At 40.0% G+C, this 22007-nt stretch overlaps 1 protein-coding gene across 1 annotated transcript in view; it reads left to right on the forward strand.

The window, feature by feature from the left end:
* LOC114651591 (ecto-ADP-ribosyltransferase 5-like) overlaps positions 1 to 20715 on the forward strand; it is a 53402-nt gene extending 32687 nt beyond the window's left edge. Inside the window, exons 2-4 of the mRNA XM_028801421.2 lie at positions 103 to 189; positions 10623 to 11262; positions 20356 to 20715. Of these exons, the coding sequence (XP_028657254.1) occupies positions 112 to 189; positions 10623 to 11262; positions 20356 to 20444 (807 nt within the window). The 5' untranslated portion in view covers positions 103 to 111 and the 3' untranslated portion in view covers positions 20445 to 20715. The remainder of the gene's footprint in view (positions 1 to 102; positions 190 to 10622; positions 11263 to 20355) is intronic.
* The last annotated feature ends 1292 nt before the right edge of the window (positions 20716 to 22007 follow it).

The following is a 22007-nucleotide window of genomic DNA, read 5'->3' on the forward strand; positions in this document are numbered from 1 at the left end:
ATGAAGCAATGCTGATACAACCTAGATAATGCTACTAGGGTGGGTGACGTTTGATTGCCAGAAATCAGTATTAAAAAATGCTTGTGTATTTTTGTTTCACAGAAAGAAGAAATGCAATTTCAAATGTCTTCCACCATCTATACAGTCCTCCTGGTGTGTTTTCTCATTTTTGTGAATGATGCCAAGTCGGTAAGTGCAATATGGCAATTGCCTCATACAAAGGGCACACATGGGGCTCACTGTGCTGAATCACTATAACCCTCTTTGAAGTTGATGGCAAATGAAAATGGGCATTTATAACGAAAGACAAGTTAGAAAATTCAGGTGTGTTCAAGGAATTAGTAAACTCTTTTGGAGCATTTTTACATTTTGTGCTTTCACTTCACTAAAGATATGGACATCACATTTATGTTTTAAATATTTTGTAAAATGTGTCATATTAAAAATAACAGTGACAATACACTGAAATTAAATACTTCAGCTCCATGCATAAAATACAGTATCTCTATTTCAATAGAATTTTGCAAAGTAATGTTAAAAATATGCATTTATTATTGTGTCAGTGAAGAGTTAATTTATTACAGATCATATAGCAGTAAAAATGTTTTGGTTGTTTATAATGTTTTATAAATGCTGAGTACACGTGTAGCTTTCAAAGTGACACTTTAGACTCTCCTTTCACCTTCCATTCATTTCTAGGTGCAGTAATAGATTTTTTTCTTGCCTTGCTTGCATTTTTTTTCTTTTTTATGATCCCAAAAGATCATTTAATTTACCTGGCATGACTTCATGCAATAGAAGTGAATTAGTGTGGCAGAGGTTCACAAAAGCTGCCAGGGACATGGCGAAATGGCGACATTCACGGTTGTGTGAATAACTCAGGCAGTGTGGTGTAGTGGTTAAGGCTTTGGACCTCAAATCATGAGATTGTGGGTTCAAATCCCACCACTGATGCTGTGTGACCCTAAGCAAGTCGTTTCACCTGCCTGTGCTCCAATTGGAAAAACAAAAGACACGTAACCAATTGCATCTTAAAATGTTATAAGTCTCTTTGGATAAAAGTGTTGGCCAAATAAGTAAATGTAACTCTGCTGGCCCACAAGACAAAATGGCAATAATAGGTGCTTCTGCATTTTGTACAAATGTTTCCAAAGTTAATATTAAAATTTAAAGCAAAGCAAACAATTGCACCAGCATTCAAATAAGACTAAACAACAAATATATTAAATGATGATAAATTTCCCAATGTCATTCCTAATTTAGATATAACAAGTAATTGAAAATGTTCTTAAAATAAAATTCTCCAAACTCTATTCTGCTCCATGTACTTGATGCATGTGTGAATTTTCTACTGCAAATGATGGCATAGATTAAACTGAATTTCATATTCTGTTTAGCTCACATTAGACTCCAAGGACATCTAATTACTGATTGCATTGAATGTTACGTGTTAGCTGGGATGGCATAGTGGGTAGCATTGATGTTGCATGGATCTACGATTCTGAGTTTGGTTCTCACAGCCTGTTATGATCCATGTGGAGTTTGCTTACTCACCCTCTGTCCAAATGCGTTGTCCCCTGTGAGCACAAGGAAAAGCTGATTAAGAAATGGGGATGACCAGGACAGGAAGCATTAAGGGAAAGATCTGTCCCATCATTCATCATCTAACAATCTACTATCAAAGAAGCATTGTAAGAAATAAATAGAATATAGTCAAGAATTGGGAAGAGTAAAGCACTTGAAAAAAGTTTTTATAGATATCCACAAACTCTGATAATGATGTGTCTGAGGCGTCGCTTTTTACATTGCTGCATGGGCTTTGTAGAATTACATGATTTCCAGAAACACCCTCCGAACTCACCGATATTGCATTGTAATCATAGAGACTCAAAATATCGGCATCTGTAAAAAAAATAAGCAACAGCTAACTTCTATCCATCTATCTATCTATCTACAGTGTATCCGGAAAGTATTCACAGCGCATCACTTTTTCCACATTTTGTTATGTTACAGCCTTATTCGAAAATGGATTAAATTCATTTTTTTCCTCAGAATTCTGCACACAACACCCCATAATGACAATATGAAAAAAATTTACTTGAGGTTTTTGCAAATTTATTAAAAATAAAAAAAACTGAGAAATTCCATGTACATAAGTATTCACAGCCTTTTCTCAATACTTTGTCGATGCACCTTTGGCAGCAATTACAGCCTCAAGTCTTTTTGAATATGATGCCACAAGCTTGGCACACCTATCCTTGGCCAGTTTCGCCCATTCCTCTTTGCAGCACCTCTCAAGCTCCATCATGTTGGATGGGAAGCGTCGGTGCACAGTCATTTTAAGATCTCTCCAGAGATGTTCAATCGGATTCAAGTCTGGGCTCTGGCTGGGCCACTCAAGGACATTCACAGAGTTGTCCTGAAGCCACTCCTTTGATATCTTGGCTGTGTGCTTAGGGTCGTTGTCCTGCTGAACGATGAACCGTCGCCCCAGTCTGAGGTCAAGAGCGCTCTGGAGCAGGTTTTCATCCAGGATGTCTCTGTACATTGCTGCATTCATCTTTTCCTTTATCCTGACTAGTCTCCCAGTTCCTGCCACTGAAAAACATCCACCATGCTTCACTGTAGGGATGGTATTGGCCTGGTGATGAGCGGTGTCTGGTTTCCTCCAAACGTGATGCCTGGTATTCACACCAAAGAGTTCAATCTTTGTCTTGGGACCTTATACAGACAGGTGTGTGCCTTTCCAAATCATGTCCAGTCAACTTATTTACCACAGGTGGACTCCAATTAAGCTGCAGAAACATCTCAAGGATGATCAGGGGAAACAGGATGCACCTGACCTCAATTTTGAGCTTCATGGCAAAGGCTGTGAATACTTATGTACATGTGATTTCTCAATTTTTTTATTTTTAATAAATTTGCAAAAACCTCAAGTAAACTTTTATCATGTTGTCATTATGGGGTGTTGTGTGTAGAATTCTGAGGAAAAAAATGAATTTAATCCATTTTGGAATAAGGCTGTAACATAACAAAATGTGGAAAAAATGATGTGCTGTGAATACTTTCCAGATGCACCGTATCTATCTATCTATCTATCTATCTATCTATCTATCTATCTATCTATCTATCTATCTATCTATCTATCTATCTATTGTGAAAAGATCAGACTCGACACACTTGAAAAGGTTTGGGGCAGCCACCTGTATATTATCCCTGGCTGCAATGGGTTTGTTTTTTGTAGACAGACGTGTCTTTGATGGAGTCCAGACATGAACTGATTGAGGTTGAGAAGATGGCGGTTTTAACTGACAAGACTGGAAGTGACGTAGGGGAACTGGAAGTGACCTTCTTCTGACGTCATCCTAGGTGTCGGAACAATAAGTGACATCTTCAGTGATGAATCAGACAGGTTTTCCCGTGGCTTCTCTGCAGAGATAACAGGAGAAGTTTTAGTGCACCCCACCACCCCCTGGCCTGGCGTGGAATTACCTTCGCTTGGTGAATACAACGTCCTCCTACTTGCCCATGTGTGACACTATCTATCTATCTATCTATCTATCTATCTATCTATCTATCTATCTATCTATCTATCTATCTATCTATCTATCTATCTATCTATCTATCTATCTATCTATCTATCATATAGTGTTTTACAGTTCTATTTGTCTATCTGTGCCCTTCATTCTGAGCAGGATCATAGGGAAGCTGAAGCCTATACCAGCAAGCATAAGCCACAAGACAGGAACGGTCCCTAGACACGGTGCAAGATGTTTAATTAAATTAAAAAAGAAACAAAGAAATATTATGTATGTTTAGAGGCTAAATGAATAAGTGAGAAACAGGTTTATTGTGTCATATGACATCACAGGTACATACTAAGTGAGTTTACGACTATAATTTTTGATGTGATAAAGAAAGGAAATATTTAATTGGTGCTCAGAAATGTGCTATTAGGCATTTGGCACCACCTGCTATTATCAAACAACCAATAATAACATCTCTGTTTAAATCATCAATGGAACAGGGAACTGTCCAAATGATCCCAGAGTCCTAGCAGAGAAGATCAGATGAATCAAGCATGTCCTGTCTTCTGTTGGGGGCTTCCCCTTGAGCATGGTAACCCTGTTGAAAATAAAATGGCAGTTTCCCCACACCAGGCCCAAAGTGTCCACTTTATTACTTCAGTCACTTGAGATGTACAGATAAAGTACAGAGAATTAAAGAAAAGCAGAATGTATTAAAATAGAATAACAGCAAATTAAGTAAATGAAATAAATGACAGAAAAGACTGAATTACACTAAACTTTGAGTGTGAAGCATTAATAAAAAATATATCTTTGCTTTAAAGTCAGAAAGCTTAAATACTGCTTTCCATAAAGATTAAGGTAACATCTGTGTCAGAGGGGCTTCTCCTAGATTCAGCAGTCAGGCTCATGCATGAACAGCATCTTTGATGTCAGGATGGCTGGAGAGTGTTTAACACCTCTGTTGTCTCCTCTTAGATGGGCCGTTCTTTATGCCAAAACACTCATGTAGGGTTCCTGGTGTAGTGGTTAAGGCTGTGAGGTTGTGAGGTCAAATCCCACTGCTGACACTATGTGACCATAAGCAAGTCACTACACCTGCCTGTACTCCAATAGAAAATACAGAAAACGGGTCACCAATTGTATCTCACATATTGCAAGTCACCTTAGATAATAAAGTAAAAATGTAGATGTTCCAGAATGTGTGACATTCTGGTGATTGAGAAGCGTGGCCTTAATAATAATTTTTAACTTATTTAGGGTGTTTCTGAAATGCAAGGACACTTTACACACTACCTAAAAACATAATTAGCCAGAAAAAATAATAGTAACCAAAGAGAACAAACACGATAGTTACAATATACAGTAGTTACTTTCTACAATGGTTAAAAATCTATGACTCCAGAAAAATATTAATCAAACAAATACGTTTTCAACTTAGTTATAAAAGAAGGTAGTGAAGAGCTGTTGCACAGATACTGAGGTAAGGATTTCCAGATGTGAAGATCTGTCATTCCCACCAAGAATGTTTGCTCTGCAGGGCCATTAGAAGCCCACTACCACAGGGTCAAAGGGCATATGGGGGTTACCTTATCTGTGAAGAAGGTGGGAAGGATATTTAGGAGCAAGATCATGCAAATCTTTAAAAGTAATGAGTGCCAGTTTATATTTGATATGAGACAAAACAGGCAGCCACTGTGAAAGCTTGAAATTCTTTGATAACAAAAGTATGTGAAAAACACTTTATCTTGTCAAGGGAGCTTTACCAGTTTATTTTGCCAGTTCCCTTGGTGTCTTCAGTTATCCTGGGGAAAAAAGTTTACGCCAAAGTCTAATCTTTCTAATCTCACGTTATAATATAAGTTATACATTTTGATTGCAATGAAGGAAAATGTGCATGGACTTGGGTAACAAAATGGAAAATATCCAAAATATAGGGAGTTAAAACAATGCCGCTCACAGCACTGCACTTCATGGTGTATCACAGCACTGCTCTTTGTAAACACAGTGCACATATTGCACACTAAAACATGGCGTACGGACAAAAGCAGAAATGTGCATACGCACAAAAAAATCCACATGCATAAATCTGTGCGCACACCAACTTCCATGTTCTTCCGCTCTATAAATCCCAGTCAGCGTGAAAGTAATGTTCGTGCATGCGCCTGTACCCCCACCCTGACTCCTCCCAGAATTACACCTCTTTGAATATGCAAATAAATATAAATAGTTCTTTATATTTTGCGTTCTGTGAAAAGACAACAGCAAAAGCACAGGGAAAAAGGAAGAATTTCAGCAAATACCAAGTAGAAACGAGGAAAAACGTTCTATTTGTTTGTTTAAGCAGTGATATAAACAATAAAAGGAAGCTGATCAAGTGACAGAGTGGTGGAGAAACTTGAAAGTTCAAGTTCAGATAGTCGTACAGTGCCCAAAATAAATAAGAAGTGGTCAGATATCAAAGTCGCAGTGAAAAGGCGAGTCGTAGCCCACCGTTTGAGTGTCAATATACATTATTTAAATGCAGTTAAAAATGTATCTCTATTACGTAATATATACTGTATATTTTACTGCATTTCATCTTAAAAATGATATCAAGAGCTCCAAGAAAATAGCGCCTGGAAATCTAAATCAACTTAGAAGCCAGTTGTCATCATCTGTAAATACGCGCTCTCTTCTATTGAATTGAATTGAATTCCTTTATTGTTATTGTATGATACTAAAATGGTAAAATAACAATAATAATAATAATAATAGGATAAAAAACAGTGAAAAATATACAATATGAAAGCATAAATGGCTCAGGATATGCAATATTACAACTGTATTGCAAATGCAAGTTTACAGTGAGGTAATTGTAGTTATAAGTACAAACAGTTTTACAAGGGGCACTTGATGGACTGAATGAGTGTGTTTATAGCTCTTGGGATGAAACTGTTTCTGAACCGCAAGGCCCCTACAGGAAAGGCTCTGAAGCGTTTGCCAAATAGGGGAAGTTCAAATAGACTGCGCGCATGGCTGAAGCAGCGTGTGCTAGAAGCTCTATCTCACAGACACAGTCTGCCATAGAGCTTTCTGATCAGCTGCTGTAGAGCTGTGATTCCACACTCAGATACAGAGGGTTAAATACTCAGCGCTGCACTGACAGTGACATCGCTAAAGCAGCTATGGTATTTGGAATAGGCTGGCCATTCTGTGCACCATTATATGGTTACAGGTTGATTACAATCAGATACCTTAAACTAATAAACAATATGCGGTTAATTTCTGTGTATTTAATAAAGCCTCATCATGGATGTGGATCTTAAAAAGAAAGGGAAACCACACTGGAACAAAAGCACTGCTTTGACGCTGGGTGCCGCCAGTTTGCAAAATCGAGTGGAGATCTTGCGTACGGTAGGGATTGACCTGACCGTGAAAATGTGAGTGGCTTTACGCCAAGTTTAGTTTTTATACATCACGATGTGAGCGTGGAAACGGCGTACGCAACACTTTGGAAAATTGGATAAGCTTGCCATATCCAGGTGTGGAAAGCATGTAGAGACTTATCCAAGATGACTTAAAGGTGCAAAGAGCCTTCTACAAAGTATTGCATTAAAAGCCAAAATACTTATATGAACAAGAGGTTTCAGGTTTTTGATTTTAAATAAATTTGCCATCCTTAGTGAAACATGTTTTCACTTTGGCATTGTGAGTGATTGATTAAGTGTAGATTAATCTATTGTGTAAATGTACCCATTTAAAATGTTCAAATAAAGTGTGCAGAAATTGAAAATGTCTGAATCCTTTCTGAATCCACTGTATTAATAATGATGTACTAAGCGACCTGCTCTTCCTAGACCCTGGCGGTATTGAAGTCTAAGCTAAAATGATAGTGACCCCATATTAAAATGAGAAATAGCTACAGAAGAAGAAGAACAAAAGTATTGAACAGAGATAAGTAAAAAAGCATTGGAGTCTCAAAAAACCTTATTGATACCAGAGCAGCATTCCACAAAATGCAACAAATTGGTCATACACTTATCTTTATGATTCCAAAGTGTGATACAATTTAAACATGTCCTGATTTGGTCTGTTTAAATTGTGCCCCCTCAGCCCCAATGAAGGCACTTGGAGACTCGGGACAGACAGCAGAATCAGGCTTTATTGTACAGTGCACATTCAGACGACTTGAGCCCTGAGCCATAGGCATCTCTTACATTTATTACAATTCTTATCATGCAAGCCATTATTCATCGATCATCTGACTCCTATAATTTCACTTCACTAATCTTGCCTTTAATTAATTCTAATATTTCTAAGCTAAGGGGGTATCAAACTCCTCTCTGTCCATCAAATCTGTTTGACAAGGCCTACCTGTACTCCCTACTAGCTCTGTGCTTGCTACCTTTATTTACAGCCAAAGAGTTCTAAGTGATGGACCCATCTTTCTCCAGCTCTCCTGCACATCTAACCTTTGACTTATGAACTATTGGTAGTTTCTAGCTCATACAGAATAATAAAAAAATATGCAGGCATAAGCCTTTTCAATCCTAACTCTTACATCTTAATACTTAGTGTCTATTTTTCTCATGTACTTATAATACATTTCTAGTTGTAGAGATTAACAATTTTAAGAATAAATTTTTCTATAACAGCAAGCAAGCTGTTAAACCACTGGAGCCAAAATCATTACAGTGCATACAACATTGTGTCTGATTTTTGAAAACATTCAAGATGCTGTTCAGTTCCGATCTTTTCACTCAGATGTGACACAGGTCTGATCATTTAAAGAAGGGTGATCAGCATCAAAAAACAGTATGGATTCAAAATTTTTAAGAGAGAATGTAATCAACTTTCATAGAAATTTGTTTGCTTCTCAACAGCGTCTCCTCTCGTGTCAACAGGTTTCTACATAAAGCTCCAGCAGTAATAACTGAGCTCAGATGTTTCCTTTCGTTTCCTGTTTCTCCTCCTTACAGTCATGAGCTGACACATTCAAAGTTGTCCTGCACTGAAACAATGTGACGTGGTGCAGCACCCAGTACACTGTATGGCTATTACATTGCACATATATGTAAGATTTGGTTCACTTATAAGATAAATTGAAGCAGTCAAAAATAAATCAGAAATGAGGCAAAAATCAGAATGAGTCACTTTTAGCTGCAATATGAAGGTAGCCTTAATAGCCTCATAAAGTTGATCAGAAAAAGAGCTTGTAACCACAAGGGGCTGCCACCGAATCCCACACTTCAGACGCTGTTCCACATAACAGTCCCAGGTTCAAATAAGGGATTATTACTGATCACCAACACTGTTTCCAAAGTGAACACAGCCAAATATACATACTCTGATGCTTCTTCTCTCCTTCCGTTCCTATAGGTGAGTGTCTCCTGCTACCTCCCGACTCTGACGCAAAGCGGCTCCTTTATCTTAGACCCGTGAGTACTTCCATTGTTAGAACACACTCCGTTTGAAGCACTTCTGCACACAAAGCAGGGATTGTAAACCCTTGCAGCACCCTCTGGCGGAACCCACAGAAGCCAACAGGGCTAAATTCCGGGACTCCAGTGTCCAGCATTCGCTTTGGGTATCCAAATCCAAACGGCAACTGAAGCCCAGGGATGCCACCATCTAGTGTATTGGAAGAGAAAATATTCACCACTTATCATCTACCCCGATCCTTTCATTGCACTGGCCTGGCTGAGTAAGAGTCCTTGCTCAATCCTGGCCAGGTTGCTAGCCCATGTGTGTGCCATCTATTATTATAAGCTGTTTTATGTCACCAACAGCATTCAAAAACAAATGTACCAAAATGCTAAATAGAGAAATGTTTAACCAGCATTCTGCTGTAATTGATTTTAGTTTTTTGGATGAGGGTCCAATCTTTGCAATTGCTAGCCACTTCACAAATTTTGCCCCACACCGCACCAGGGCGTACAGACCAGCCTTATGCTGGATGCTTGCAACTCCTTTACCTATCGAATGCCATGAGTGCCCCCTGATTCTCTTTTCAAAGTTTGCTGCTTTCTCTTTCCCCCTTTGGGACGGTGTGCAGCACTTTTCAAACCGCATGAAATCACATGACCCAGGATTTGCCATCCTCCCGCACTCCATGTGCCCAGATTGTGGTGAGCACCAACACAAGCAAACACCCAAGATGTAGTAGACATGTGATACTGGAGGCTTCATAAAAGCACTTCTGTCCTGAAATGGCAAAACAATAGCAAGCAGTGTGCACCTCACTGCTGATTACTTAATTTATTTAAGATCAGCTTTACTTACTCCTCCTGATTTTTCCGTAACTGAATAAGTGTGCCCATGTTGCATTGTGCCACAAACTATGATTCTAAATTGGCCCTGTGAGTGAGTGGCCGTGTAATCAACTTGTGCTCTGACCACAGCTGTTTTCTTACTTTAGCCTGATGCTTCTTGGTTCTTCCGTTTATGAACCGGAGGCTCCACCAGTGTCAGTGCACCAAGGCCTATGAACCTTAGCAGATGGAGAACCGTTGATCGACTTGCAGAGGTAGCAGTCTCTCAGCTGTCTTCTCCCTGTACTGATGCTGCAAATGGCACTCCACATCGCAGATCTCTCCTCAAGACTTCAGCAACCCCTCCAAAGAGCCAAGCAAGTCCATTAAGGTCTCTGTGGTACCCTTTGCTTTCCTAAATTGCACAGTAGGCCTTATTCTCATCCCACTGCTAACACCAATATAGCACTCATGTTGAGTGCCAGAATGGATTCTCTGCTCTTTACAAGGCTCTTTTAGATCGCTTGCTAATCTTTGAAGGACTTGTTGCCATTGGCACACTAGATGGAATTCTGTTTGTGACATTGCAGGCTTGCCATTTTCATAGGTGTCCCTACTGCTGGCTCTGAAGCTGCTCATTTGCATGATGGAATGACAGTTCATACTATGGGTGAGTTATCCTTGGCTGATGCACTGGTACAACATGTTAGGGAAGTGTTAGTGGTAAGAACTGAGCGATATAGGGCCATGTTTTGAAGAGCATTAGATTTTTAAACTGTCTGTGGTAAAATACTATTAAATCATTAACCCACTCATCCATTACATGATCTTCCTACTGATCCTACCTTTTCTTCTGTTTCAGTCTTCATATATGAATGAGAAATCCTATGATGATGATTACAAGGGGTGCCTGAAAGAAAGAGAAAAGGAAATTACAGAGCATTACCTGTTTCACGAGCTGAATAATAGCTATCTCATGGACTTTGTCTGGGAAAATGCAAGCAGTATCTTGGAATTATGGATGCCGGAAGGTTTGGACTATTATACTGCCATAGCTGTTTTGGCCTACACGGGTGAGCATATGTATTATGATTTTAATGTTGCAGTGGCAAAGGGTGTGAGGGAGGTGACAGCCGAGTACTTCAGGTCAATGCATTTCCTGCTCACCAAGGCCATACAGACCCTCAAAAGTAGCGACTGCATGAGGACTTACAGAGGAATATCAGAAGAGTTGCGGCCAAAAAAAGGAGAGACTTTCCGCTTTGGAAGATTTGCATCAACTTCTAAAGATTTTAAAGTTGCAGAAGAATTTGGCAATGAAACAGTATTTAATATCACAACATGCCATGGAGCGGACATTTCAGAGTTTTCCGTGTTTAGGAATGAATCTGAAGTGCTTATTCCACCCTATGAAGAGTTTGTTGTGAAGGAGACTAATGGTAGACACATTACGCTTGAATCACACAAGGTCACCGTGAACTACAGATGTTGGCCTCTAAGTGGTAAGTTCTGCTATTTCTTGAATGGGCATGTCTAATTTATTTTCTTTAAATCTGAACAATAATCTGTTAATAATAGATGTCATTACTGCTTATCAGTTCTCTTTTAGTTAATAGATTATAAAATAGGGAGGCATGATGGTGTAGCAGTTAGTGCTGCTGATTCAAATCCTGGTCAATGTGTGCAGTTTGCATGTCCTCTGTGCCTGCAAAGGTGTTCTCCAGATGTTCCTACTTTCCTTTCACATGCTAAAGTTATGCCTATTATGAAATTGACTGAGTACAGTATAAGCAAGTGTGTCCGGTGGTTGTCTCATGACTTCTACTCAATAGAATCAGCAACCATCAATACCAAATTGATTGAGCTGCTAAGGACAAACAAAAACTGTTGACACAAGAAGTTCAATCTTCTTATTGTGAAGAGCCCTGTCTATCCATCCATCTTTTTCCAACTTGTTCATCCAGTGAACATGAGAGTATCTTAAGCACCACTGAGTAGAAAACTATTGACATAACCAGCTCAGCATCATTTAAATATTATAAATCCATGTGTATACAACAAACAAGAACTAATCAAAGGAAAAAAAAAATCCTACATCCAACTCATAAGATCCTCATTTTTGGGGACCCGAGTGGTTGGACCAGGCCAAGGGATCACCCACGTAACATCTGGCCGCGGCAGATAGATGGTCATTTCCGGAGGGTGGGACTGGACCGCATATCTGCCTGGGAGGTTGCCAACCAGGATCTCAAGTTGTTTCATCGTGTAGTGGGTGCAGCAACGCACCGTACCAGTGCATGCTACCCAACTTGACTTGACTTTATATTTCATATAACAAATTGGAACCAGAAACTCACAAAGAAATTGGGATGAATTCAATAACCATGTCCCTATCCCTGTATATCCCAGTCTACAAGGGAGAGATTATCCACTGTTGGATAATCACAATCAGTTACAAATGGCCGCCTTGGACACTGTAATTCACACTGAAGCCTGACTGACATGTTTAGGACAAGGAAAGTCCTTCTTCACAGCTGTAAAAGGCTTTGAAATCCTGTTGGAGATACCATGAATACAGTTAATCGCTTTTTGTTTCCAAAATGACAGTTTATATATTGGTGTAATAAAAGTAGTACTCACTAAGTTAATAAATTTAGAACTATAGTAAGTGACTAGTCAAGATAAGGCCACCTATACTTCTTCAGTTTCTTCTTCTTCCATAGCTATTCCCATTTTTATATGGAGGGATGGGTTTTTATTTTTTTGACTAGACCTTTTATGTCTGAATGCCCCCCTAGATGTCAACCTTTCACATGTATCTGGATTTGAGACCGGTTTGAAAATGGGTTACCATTGGAGAACCATTATTTGGTCTAAAAGAAAGGTATAGTTGGCTATCAAGTTGAACTCAAGTGGAAGTGCTAATCACATCCTACTGATCCAAATCAGGGTCACAAGAGACTGGAGTCTGTCACATCAGCATCAGACGCAAGATAAGCATCACCGCTGGATTGTCCGCCTGAGCAGTGCAAGGCCTTCTCACACACACAGAGAGCCAGTTTAAACCTGCCATTTAACCGAGTAATCACTTTAATTATAAGTAGTGTTTCTTTCTGCTTAATGTAAATCACAGTGTCAAATTTTTAAAGAGAAGTCAAAATACAGGGCAAACATGAGTAAGTGACAAAGGGGGCACGATAGGCTACCACAAAGTAACTCACCTACAAGTGCAGGGGCTGACAAAAGACAACGACAATGAAAGTGAACAGAAAAACAAGGAGAATGCCTACTCCAGTAATGAAGAATCACGAGAGGTGAGCTTTGCTATTGAGATGGCATGTCAATTCAAAGAGTTCATCAAGCCCACTGGGAGTAACTGTTGCCATTTTGTAAATCCATCAGGACTTTTTTCTTATTGGAGGTTGTCATAATTTCTACCTCTGGGGTGCGGTTTGACAATTTAACAAATCAGTGGTGCTTCTGTGTGCATTTTATTTTGAAAGTGTCTTGACACTTGGACCCTTTCAGGGTGAGTGGTTTTGTGTTCTGTGATTTTGTTGTGTATACAATGTTCTTCCAGGAGAAAAACATGGGCGATAAAATGTAAATACCTTAGTTGTGTTGTACTGTAGTTAGAACAATGTGTCAATGTTAAATTGGCCTCTTTAACATTTAGTCTGAAAATATCACTACAGCAAGTTGACTGCTGATGTGTGCATGAGTCAGTGAATTATTTACTACTAGCTGTGTAAGCCTGTGCTGTAAAAAGCCCGGGCTCCTAGGAATCATGGATTCTGGCACTTCAATCAATCAATCATATCGGTTTTGCATTAGCTAAGCCAGTTTCTCGCTCCTTGGAGGTTTTGTTTTGCCGATATGCTTGCCTCGCTTGTGTATTAGCGGCTAAGCGAGTTTCTCTTTTGTCGGTGGTTTCACTTTGGCAACAGAGTCGTTTTCTTTGAACGTTATGCTGTAGCCTTGCACTTCCAGTCCACCTCGGACAGACAGACACACTAACACGTGTAGACGTTTATATATAAGACTAGGAAATACTTAAGTCTCTCTGGGCCAGACGTGATTCGCACACGAGAAAACAAGTCTGGGGACAACCCGTTAAAATAATTTGTAGTGAACAGCGGCAAAATTCGGCACTGCAAAAGCTACGCCCACAGTGTTTCTTCCTAAAATTCCCTGCCTTTGATTTCTCCAGTCCTTGCATTTTAAACCACCGCCGGGGTATCAGGGAGAGAGTAAAAGATATGAAAGAAAAGACTTGATGCCGAGAGAAAATAAAAAGCTAAAATGGCTGCTATCTATTCAGGAGTTCAGTAGCACCAGGTAACTGAAGTTCAATAATTCATTTGCTCGTTTTAATACAGTCCTGATCAAAAGTTTAAGACCACTTGAAAAATGGCAAAAAATCATATTTTGCATGGTTGGATCTTAACAAGGTTCCAAGTAGAGCTTCAACATGCAACAAGAAGAAATGGGAGTGAGACAAAACATTTGTTGAGCATGCAATTTAATGAAAACAACGATTAAACTGAAACAGGCTGTTTTACAGCTGATCAAAAGTGTAGGACCACACCTCCAAAAAAACCCGTAAACCCCCCTAAAACAGAAATCAAACTTCCAAACATGAACTCAGTACTGAGTAGCTCCACCGTCATTGTTGATCACTTCAAAAATTCGTTGCAGCATGCTTGATGCAAGCGTTTCCATGAGGTGAGTGGGAACATTTCTCCAAGTGGTGAAGACGGCCGCACGAAGGGCATCAACTGTCTGGAACTGTTGTCCATTTTGATAAACTTCCCTTGCCATCCATCCCCAAAGGTTCTCAATTGGATTTAGATCAGGGGAACAAGCAGGATGGGCCAAAAGAGTGATGTTATACTCTTGGAAGAAGTCCCTTGTCTTGCGGGCATTGTGTACTGTAGCGTTGTCCTGTTGAAAAACCCAGTCGTTACCACACAGACGAGGGCCCTCAGTCATGAGGAATGCTCTCTGCAACATCTGGACATAGCCAGCGGCCGTTTGACGCCCCTGCACTTCCTGAAGCTCCATTGTTCCACTGAAGGAAAAAGCACCCCAGACCATGACAGTGGAGACAGATACAGACATACACCCATGTAGACCACCACAGCTACATGGCAACACATGTTTACGATGCGCCTCTGTCTGCTACAATATCTTTCTATCATTACAACTATTGCATCCCTATATGACATCACAGCGGAAAATAGAGTTTAGATAAGCGTTGCTGTCTATGAATATACAACGTATTAAAACACTGCAGCTATTCAGGCATGGCATGTCTCAGGAATGTTACATTTTATTAGTTATTCATTTAGATGTGCAGTCAGAAGGTGGATGCGGTGCAGTTTTGTCCATGTATTACTGGTGTTGTCAGGCAGATTTGTTGATTCAGGTGTTTTGAGCACTGAAACCTGCATCTTGTTGGCTCATCCTTACCAGCAATCTTCATGGCAGTCCTTTAATGGAGTGTGATATACCGATTACTTCAAATGCATATTTTACTGTTCATATTTTCGTGATTATAGCAACCAATTTTTTCAAGCTTACATCAACTACTATACTAGCGTGAACAACAGAGAACACACTGAGCACCTGTGACAACATATTGTTCACATTTCCATTGATGCCTTCAAATGACAATGTCTAATCTAATATTACACAAACGTTTTTCCCTTGCTTCAGAAGCATGCAATGTGCTCTCTCGCCACATGCAACCCACATTTATGTGTCTAATAGGGTTATTTTTTTTTGACTGTAGACGGTTCATTGTAACGAGAAGCTTTCTTTGTGTCGGACCAGATTAATGAGAGCAACTCTGATCTTAACAGTTCAAAATCAGTGCCACCTTAATGAGGCATTGGATTGGTTTAGGAAAATCACACTCATTAAGCCGTCTTTGAGATGTGACAAGGATGGACAGGATTAGAAATGAATACATTTAGAGGGTCAGCTCAGGTTGGACAGTTGGGAGACAAAGTCAGAGAGGTGAGATTGTGTTGGTTTGGACATGTGCAGAGGAGAGATGCTGGGTATATTGGGAGAAGGATGCTAAGGACAGAGCTGCCAGGGAAGAGGAAAAGAGGAAGGCCTAAGAGGAGGTTTATGGATGTGGTGAGAGATGACATGTAGGTGATGGGGATAACAGAGCAAGATGTAGAAGACAGGAAGATAAGGAAGAAGATGATCCGCTGTGGCAACCCCTAATGGGAGCAGTCAAAAAAAGAAGAAGACACTTATTGAGCCGTCTAATTGTCCCCACTCGGTTTTAAGCAAAACTCACTCCTGGTTGTCTCCAGATGTATAAATTACACATCTTGCTTCAGAGAGACTAGGAAACATGGAGCTCTCCAGTCCACGATGGTGGTGTGTATCAGGTGGCGTAAGTGGCTTCCATGATTTCTCTCAGCGTTCAACTGATTCAAGAACTGTCTTTCATTTTCTCTCTATTGCATAAGCAGCTGTTGCAATTTTCCTCATGTCAATTTGATTTTGCTCTTCTTCTTTTGCTTTCCGTCATGACACCTTCTCCAGCAGTCTCTCTCTGCAGTTTTTTATACGAAAGATGGGAACCCCAATAACTTCACAGAGGTTCCAATCAGTGAAATCTTAAGCTTCACCTGCCACGATTATACATCATAAGCTTTTGAGTAAGATCAAGATTAAGGTTGTACCCTCAGTGTTTTGCGAGTAATCGTCACACTCATATAAGCAGCTTCCATGATTGCTTGATTCTCAGTGAGCAGCCACATCCAGGAATGTTGTTCATCTACTACCTATCATGTAAGGGGATTCTGCGATGTGCTTCATGCCTGGCAGCTTCTTCAATTTGCATCATGCTCAGCCAGTGTTTCTGTCCTTTTTCTTTTCTCTGCCATGTCATCTTCTTCAGAATTTTGCCTATGGGGTCACCAATAGAAACGCATGAAGTCAGATAACTTGACAAGGGTTGCTGTCAACCAAATACTCTTCAATTAAGACCGAGAACAAGGTTGTAGCCCCAGTGGTTCATGGGTAATCATGTGACAGACAGCATTTTATATATGCAGATTGCTTTGTGATTGAATGGTTTCAATTTGTTATATAAAACTAGTCATTTAGCCCGTTACAATAACGGGCGCTAGAACAGTAGTGCATAAACATTAGTAGGAACAGTCTATATTAAATGGCAAGGGACTTTGACCTCATTCTTTTTGTTAGTCGTATTTTTCTTTCTTTCAGCCTTTCTTTTGTTGATGTTTACTTGCTGAGCTGACCGTTCTTCGTGGGCTGCCGCCGTGTATTGTGTGTCTTTAATTTTCTGTGATAGTAATACTGTCTTGTACGGCTCTATTCAATAAGGGTGCGCACAAAAAGGCGAGCTTCAAAAGGGCGACCTCAATTGAGCGCGGCGAATAAAGTAGATAATTTAGTTCAAATGGCTCTGGAACATGTGAAGAGCAACAAAGGTGCAGATCTTTATTTACGTGCGCCTTTATTCGCTGCGCCCAATTGAGGTCGCCCTTTTGAGGCTCGCCTTTTTGTGCGCGCCCTTATTGAAGGATACCGTCTTGTACGTCCGCTGGCTTGTACGTCCATAATATACCTTTAATTTTCTCTGGCGGTAATACAGGCGTGCGCGTTGGTAATATGCCTTTTAATCTCCTCTGACAGTAATACTGGCTTGTATGTGGCTGTAATATGCGTCACTGTATTGTGTACCTTTAATTTCCTCTCGCAGTAATACTGGTTTGTATTTCCGTAAAACGCCTCTAACTTTCTCTGACAGTAATATCGCGAGTCGCACCATGCCCCGCGCATGCGCACTTCACCGGAAGACACCCACACACGGACCCCTGGACGCACATACGGATTTTATATATATAGATACTGTACATAATGTATTAAGATTTGTTCTATGTTTATTATTATTTATTTATTATATAAATTCAGATTTATGATATTTGAAATGCTTGTGTCAATAGTGTCCTACTCACGCTTATTGGAGTTTTTGCACAAATTCACTTGGAGCTTTCGCTTAGATGAATAGCAGGATTGTTTTGGTGGTCCCTTGAGGAGTATTTATTAAGTCATAGAGTGTGAGGGGTGTAACTTGTGGAATTTTCACACAGTCATCCATACATGTCAAAATACAGAATGGGAGGAAGTGGGGGCTAACCTCTCAAGAGATAAGGGGCTGGATGTCTAAGATCATTGAATGGGGTTGCGTAAGGGGGTTCTCAGGAAACCCACCCCTAAAGATGACACTGCTCAATGGTGCCTAAGATATGCTCAGGTTCAATGTGATGCCAAACTTGAAAAAAGATGGACAGGCGGACAGGGTGGCACATTGCTGCTGCAATAAGGTGACAGGGGTTTGCATTTCGAATGTTCTCCACATGCAGTTCTGCACATGTTCTGCCTGTGTCAGGGTGGGTTTCCTCCCGCAGTCCAAAGACATGCCAGTAAGGTGCATTGGCACTATTGGGTGAATGTGTCCATCCTACTATGGACTATATGGGATTGTTCTATACTATGGGATTGTTCTTGCTCTGGATAAGTGAGTTAAGAAATAGATTGTGTGATAAATGACCATGCTTCATTCTTAGGACTGAGGAGCCACTCATTCAGTGTTATTTGTGTCAAATCAAGAAAATGCACTGAAAACAAAATTAGAAAAAAAAAAATAATGAAGGGTTTAAGGAGCACTATGGCACTTGTCCAATAGGAAAGAGTCCAGTATCAACACAGTGTTTAATTAGCACTTTTAAATGTTTCTATGGTCCTACACCAAACATGGGGTCTCCACTTTCAGTCCTGGGGAGTCCACTGTAGCTGCAGCTTTTCGTCTTCACCAATTTCCATTAATTAATTTTCCATTATTTTGTTGCTCCAGAAATGATAAACTGATTATGCTCAATCATTATTGGACAAAGCAGGCACATGTGTGTTAGATGGGGATGAAGTCATTCTTTTTCACTCGCTATTTAATATTGTTTTGTTAATGTTCAAGTTATTTAAGCTATTAATTAAGAAGTATGCAAGTAGATAACTCTGAAGGAAGTGCTGGCTTCTCTTACAAATTCTCAACAGTATGTGAACTGAATACGGATGGAGAGCAAGGAAGGAAAACCATGGCATTTGGGATTTAAAACAAGAATGTTATGTCAGGGAAGATAGGAGCAAAATCTTGGAAAACATCCAAGTTCTCTAAACCCACTCATTCCAGCCCTGGGTCACAAGCAAGGCTGACCCTATTCAGGAAACATTGTGCATATGGCAGGAACCAGCCCTGAATGGAATGTCCTTAAGTACTGTGAGCACTGTGGTTGGGAGGCATCTCTGATCCTCAATCCCCAGACACAATGGCACAAGGACTAGTCCTGGGTTCAAATCAATTCTTCATTTGAAAAAATCCCATCAAAATAGGCTGATTCACACAACAATGATATTCTTTTCCTCTTCCGCTCCTCTCCAGGCATGCCTTGTCCTCTCCCTGGGTAAGATGGATGGTTCCTTTCTCAAGTCAGACCCTGTAATACTTTTAGTGCGACACTATGGTCTTCCATGTCATGTGGACCCTCACAGCTCTTCCCACACTCCCATTGTCCCCGATATGGCTGCCTGTGGGGACTACAGTTTCCACACTGCCACCCAGTGTACTGTTGGAGCACTTGGTCCGGGGTGGCAGACTCTCTTAGTCCTTCTCCTTTTTTGGCTTTCCAACCAGTAATGGGAACATCAAACATCTCAGTTAGGCAGATGGAATGCCCATCCATCCATAGTGTCCAAATCAGGAAAGTGAGCAGGAAGCCCATTCATCTCTGTTGTATGATGGCCTCCTGGTGGAGAAAGGGGTACCCCATTAATCTCAGGTGGGATATCAGCCTATCTGCACCATCTATCACAATACACTCTTCCATTTTTCACTCACACTGGCTCCATTTGTACTGATTTGGACAGAAAACCCTGGTGGACATGGAGAGAAATGTGAAATATGCACACCAAAAACTGACATCTGATACACTGAAACTGTGAGATTGCAACACAAATGCCTATAGACAATTCATTTAAAAGCAGACAAAATTTGAAAGACGAAAAACAAAAATGAAATTAAGTCCATCTTGTTAATCAACTCTTTAAAATAAAGGCAAGGCTGTAAGGTCTTTCACTCGGCCTAACCGCTGACTTGTAGAGCTTTAACAAGCAGGCTTGGGTGGGTGTAAATAGTTTAATCATTTTTAAACAAGGGACTTGTGTCTATTGAAACAATTGTTCTGTTATTTAGATTTCTTGGTATTAGAATTCTCAATAAAGTTGGCTGGAAAGCCTGAAGGAGGCCCCTCATTACGTCAGAGCAGGAAGTTCAGCAGTTTGCACATCAGCGAGGCCTTGTGGATCAGTGGAGTAAGCAGAGCAAAGTTAGGCCCTGTCATGGACTTCAATAAAAATGATGTCATATTTAAATCATCAGTTAGAGAAACAAAAATAACATTCAAAATGAAATTGTAAACAGAAATCTGACAAACTGTATAAAGCGTATGTACCTCCACCCACCTGACTGTGTCCTCTCCTGTCTGCAGGGTCTTCTGGAAGGAGCACACTGCCACTGAATGTTGTGGCTCTGCTGATGGCAATTCACCTGCTCCTCAATTCTTCCATATTACAATAAGGATCCAGAAAACGTTTTTGACAATATGGTAATGTGTGCTTTAAATGGGTTTATGCGAGAAAAATGATGGTCCAAAATAAAAAAAAAAAGTTTTATATGTACTTTAAATAAAGATCGCCTTTTATTTTTTTATTGCGTCTTTCAGGGGCAGCCATCTTACTTTTTATTGAATCAAGTGAATCCTTTTGTTTTTGATAATGTGTTCTCACACAAAATTGTTTCCAATTTTTTAATTACAGTGACTCTGGCTGATAATGTGATTTCTGAATTGGTTTATGGAAGGGAAATGTTGGTAAAAAAAATAAAGAAAAATTGTAAAAATTGATAAAGAATTTTGTTGTGCTATCACTTTTTAGCATCCTTTTTCATATTTCTAGTGAATCTTACTTCCTCTGGTACCGTGTTCTTATATTGGTTATTATGGAATGAAATGATATTTTTTCCCAGTTAACACGTATTGGTGTCAAAAAATAGGAGAGTCAAGCTGTTCCACCGTGGACTTCTGTGTTATCTATTGACAGAGGTGTACAAAGCGTCAAAGGAAATAAAGCATGGCGACAATGCAGTCTTTATTCAAAGCTGCTGAAAGGCGTCTTGTCCTTATAGAATTGGGGACTCATAAAGAGTTTAAGATTTGGATGGCAGATGTGAAGGAGGTGAAACTTTGAGATTGTGGACACCCTAAGCCTTGGAAATGGACCATCATTCGAGAAGTGGTGTTAGTGGAAGTCAATGACACAAGGTTAAGGTACAGGGCCTGCACGTGTAACTGAAACTAATTAACAGAGATGGCAGGAATGAAGACGAAATTTGGTAGTAACACATAACAATTACATTTTGCGATTAGTAATTTATAAAATAAGCTGTGAAAAACTGAATTTGCAACAAAAATAAAAAAGGTTGCAAAGCAAATGGGGCTACACTTCCAGCTAAATTTGTGCCATTGACACAAGGAGAAAGGAGTTTAGTTCTGATCTGGAAGGTGTCACAAAAGGTCTCCAGACAATTGCAAAGGTTTGGGGCAGCCACCCGTATATTATGTCCTGCAGAAGGGTGAAATAAAGCAAAGTTGTTCACAAGACTGAGTCCAAATCAGAACTGAATATGTGGAGGTAAGATGGTGGTTTTAAAGGTGGTTGGAGGAAATTATGTAATTTATGCCGGATATGAAAGTGACGTCTTCGGGACCAGAAGTGATGTCATCAGAGGTGCCAGTACCTGCCGGGATTTCCCAGGAATAGTCTGCAAGGAACTGAGAAAGACAGTCATCACACTCCGCCAGCCCCTGGTCTGATGTAGCATTACAGTTACTCAAGCCCTTTAGCGGCATCCTATTCTCACGTATGTGACAAAGGGTTTACTTGCATTAATTCCATACATTATATGTTTGCCTGTCATTTAGAATTAAAAAAAAAATACTTTCCGGATGCACTGTATATGTGTCCATTTGGTTGCTATGTCTCAGTCATTCCAACAGAAGGCTCATCACAAACATTAATATTGCTTTTACAAAACCCAAAGACATATGTATTGCATTGGTTATTACAACAGTGGCACATAGAT

This window comes from Erpetoichthys calabaricus, chromosome 5, assembly GCF_900747795.2.
Source record: "Erpetoichthys calabaricus chromosome 5, fErpCal1.3, whole genome shotgun sequence".
NCBI lineage: Eukaryota > Metazoa > Chordata > Cladistia > Polypteriformes > Polypteridae > Erpetoichthys > Erpetoichthys calabaricus.